Source organism: Podarcis melisellensis (genome assembly GCF_964234715.1).
Source record: "Podarcis melisellensis genome assembly, chromosome: 9".
NCBI lineage: Eukaryota > Metazoa > Chordata > Lepidosauria > Squamata > Lacertidae > Podarcis > Podarcis melisellensis.
The window spans coordinates 9,033,468-9,037,245 of NC_138541.1; the positions used below are offsets into that span (position 1 = coordinate 9,033,468).

At 43.4% G+C, this 3,778-nt stretch overlaps 1 protein-coding gene across 1 annotated transcript; it reads left to right on the forward strand.

The window, feature by feature from the left end:
- Positions 1 to 510: 510 nt before the first annotated feature.
- LOC309378317 (ferritin heavy chain A-like) lies at positions 511 to 3,550 on the forward strand (the record flags this gene model as incomplete). The annotated part of the gene is made up of 4 exons (XM_081926321.1): positions 511 to 711; positions 1,661 to 1,807; positions 2,514 to 2,639; positions 3,383 to 3,550. Exons 1-4 carry the CDS (start codon positions 610 to 612, stop codon positions 3,548 to 3,550), a joined length of 543 nt encoding a protein of 180 aa, XP_081782447.1. The 5' UTR covers positions 511 to 609.
- Positions 3,551 to 3,778: the final 228 nt, after the last annotated feature.

Genomic DNA, 3,778 nt, shown 5'->3' on the forward strand with positions numbered 1-3,778 from the left:
GCTTTATCACTACCCAAAGGAGTCTCAAAGCGACTAACATTCTCCTTTCCCTTCCTCCCCCACAACAAACACTCTGTGAGGTGAGTGGGGCTGAGAGACTTCAGAGAAGTGTGACTGGCCCAAGGTCACCCAGCAGCTGCATGTGGAGGAGCGGAGACGTGAACCCGGTTCCCCAGATTACGAGTCTACCGCTCATAACCACTACATGACACTGGCTATGTCACCAAGGCCACTGTGTGAACAGGAAGCTGGCCTAGATGTGTCTTTCTCCTGATCCATCAGGGCTCTTTTCATGATTAGAACCCCCGTGAATAAGGGAGAGCCACATAATGCCTCCTTCAGGCCAAAAGGCTATGAGATAAGGCAGAGCCTTTGTTCAACACAGCTGCAGGCTCTCTCTTCCCACCCCCACCCCCGCCGACCAACAGCTGAGTCATTAACCCACCCACAAAGCCAATTGGAAGAGAAATTCTATTGGGCCGCACTGCTGCTAATCACTAGTTGGCCTGCCTCTAAATGGTACACATATAACACCTGGGATCCAAGCAGCTCTACAGGGCTCTTGTGTTACTGTTTGTTGCTGCTGTTTCTGTTTGCTGCAACGTGAAGATGGTGTCTCAGGTGTGCCAGAACTACCATGCTGACTGCCAAGCTGCCATAAACCGAATGATTAACCTGGAGCTCTATGCTAGCTATGTCTACCTGTCCATGGTAAGTTCTTCTTTGCTATCTTTGCTTGTTGGGGAGAATAAACTTCACTGCACCCCCCCCCCATGTAATTTCACACCTTTGGTCTGATCCTACGCATATCATGCACTGAATTCAGTAACATCTATTTCTGATAAGGCTTTGCAGATAGATTCCTTAGCCTTGCAAGGTTCCTCAAATGTCCTCCACTATTAATGCCTATGGGATCTTGCAGGTGTTAGATGTTTCTCTATGAAGCCTGAGTTGAGAGAACATAGTCCTGTTGAAGAAACCAGGCAACCATATATCACCTTGAGCTCACTGGAGGCCCATTGGGTTATATATCTAGCAGGGTGGATTTGATTTAAATCAAATTGATTTAAATCACTAGTCAGTAAGACTTGATTTAAATCTTCCTCTTTTTTTTTACAGAAAGACTCATCCTTGCTGGTGTAATCTTAACATTTACAACCAGATGGTTTCATTTTTGGAATAAATTTTCAGAGTAGTTTTTTACAGTTATATCAAAAATTACTGATTTGGTTATACAATAGATAATTATGAAATTATTGTGAGGTTTAATAAATTAACTGTTTATATTTGGTCAACTTTTCTGCTGTACTTTATTAGGAGAAAAATAATCATTTCCTTAACAATTTAAACAATTAACTAAAAGAGCAACATTATAGCATATGTATCCATGTTTGTTAACTGATGTGGTTAAACAATTTTTTAAAAAAAACTTAGACTGAGTTTTAGCACACATGAAAAACTTAAATCCTTATTTCCTGATGAATAGCCTTTGGACTATAATGTAACTTCAATAGAAAACTACCTTTAGAAAGATTTTTCCTTCCAGAGAATTTTATTTTAAAAATCCAATTTAAATTTTAAAAATCCATTATTATTTTTAAATCCATTTAAAAAAAATACATTAATTTTTATCCACCCCAAAATCTTTGTCTCCTTCCAGTCCTACCACTTTGACCGTGATGATGTTGCCTTGCATCACATGGCCAAGTTCCTGAAAGAGCAATCCCAGGAAGAGAGGAAACATGCAGAGAAGTTCCTGCAGTACCAGAACAAGCGGGGAGGACGCATCCTGCTGAAGGACATCAAGGTGAGGTGAAAAGCGAGAGGTCTTTGGGCTGGGCTGAAGATAAAAGAATATCTTGGGCCCTGATGCAATATCCCTTACCCATAGCTGTCAAGTGTCCCTTATTTGAAGGGACAGTCCTTTATTCCAGCACCATGTCCCGCTGCTGTCCCTTATTGATGGATGTCCCTTAAATGATGTCCCTTAAATTTCAAAGGAAGCAGCTCCTCTCCCTCCCTCCCTGCCGGCCAGGGAGGAGGGAGGCTCCAACTGTGTTGCTTGGCTGCGTTGCTCACCCAATAAGAAGTCTAAGAACGACTGGGGGGGGTGGAACTTGCATGCCTTGTGTGTTAATGCAAGCTGAGGGGTTTTTTGAATGCTGGATGCCATTTTGTTGCACGTGCTGCTGCAAACCTTGCAGTGCAAAGCCAGGCTGGGGAGCCATCTTAAGTTGAGGCTGCATAGGCCTTGTGGTGCATGTGATTCAGATTCTATTCAGTTGAACCTCTGGTTACAAAGTTGGTTGGGCAGTGTTCTCGAAGCTACCAGCATGAGTTTGACCAGACTGCAGGAGGACAGGAAGACTGGAGTGCCTGGAACAGGTGAGGCTGCAGGTCCCTTATTTTGGCTGCTGGTCCCTTATTTTCAAGGCTGCTGGTCCCTTATTTTCAAATCTGTAAGTTGACAGCTATGCCCTTACCTCTCATCCTTGCATCCAACTCTTGCACAGAAGCCAGAGAAGGATGAGTGGGGAAGCAGCGTGGATGCCCTGCAGTCTGCCCTGGAGCTGGAGAAGGTGGTCAACCAGGCCTTGCTGGATCTGCACAAGCTGGCAACAGAGAAGGGAGACCCCCATGTGAGTTTTCGATAATGCCACATTGTCCAGAAGCCTTTCTTATATTTAGGGGGCTTAGGTGGCTGAATGCACCATAGTTAGCTGTGATAGAGGAGAAAGCTATATTAAAAAGGTTTCCTTCCTTCCATAAAACCAATGCCTCTTATTTCTTTCTTGCCCCCATGACATTTAAAAATAGGAAGACTCAACTAGAGATGGACAAATCCGTCAGCTGCTTTTCTTGGCAAGCAAGCCTGTTTGGTGTATAACAGTCTTTGCTACTATCAATAAAATTATTCTTACTTAAATCTAGAAAACCTTTCCATGATTTGGTACCATGAGTGTCTGTTGGTTTAGCTTGTCATCTAGAGAAGGTTAATGCCACATGCCTTATTCCCCCTTGTGTCCTTCTTGTTTGAGGACAGGTTCACAAAAGCTTGTCTTAACAAGAAGGACACAAGGGGGAATAAGACATGTGGCATTAACCTTCTCTAGATGACAAGCTAAACCAACAGACACTCATGGATTTTATGGATTTTTATGGATATTTTATTGATAGCAATCCATGAGGGAATCTGTGGTAATCCAGATGTTGGATTACAGCTATCATAATCTGACTGCTGTCCAGGCTAGCTGGTAGGATCTGAAGTCTCTGAAGTCCAACAACATCTGGAGGGCCAGAGGTTCCCCATTATGTATACTATTCTATATCCTTGCAGTGAATACTTGTGTAGTTGGCCAAAGCTTGTCTCTGATCTTTTCAGCTGTGTGACTTCCTGGAGACGGAATACCTGGAAGAGCAGGTGAAGGCCATCAAGCTGCTTGGAGACCTCCTCACGAACCTGAGGCGCCTGGGGGTGCCCCAGAATGGCACGGGAGATTACCTCTTTGACAAGCTCACCTTGGGAGAGTGCAGCTGTGCAGCATCTTAAAATGTTATAGCATATGATGGTGTTAAAAAATAATAAATTATTGTCCTAAATGCAAAGTGGTGTGTATGTGTGGTGCCCTCATATTGTTGGATTGTCTCCTACACTCAGAGCAAACCGATCTCATTCAAATCTATTTAGAGCAGGGGTTCCCAAATTGTGGTCTGCAAGCTTCATTCAAGTGGTCCGTGGCATATTAATACCAAAACAATTAAAAATCACAGCCACTAG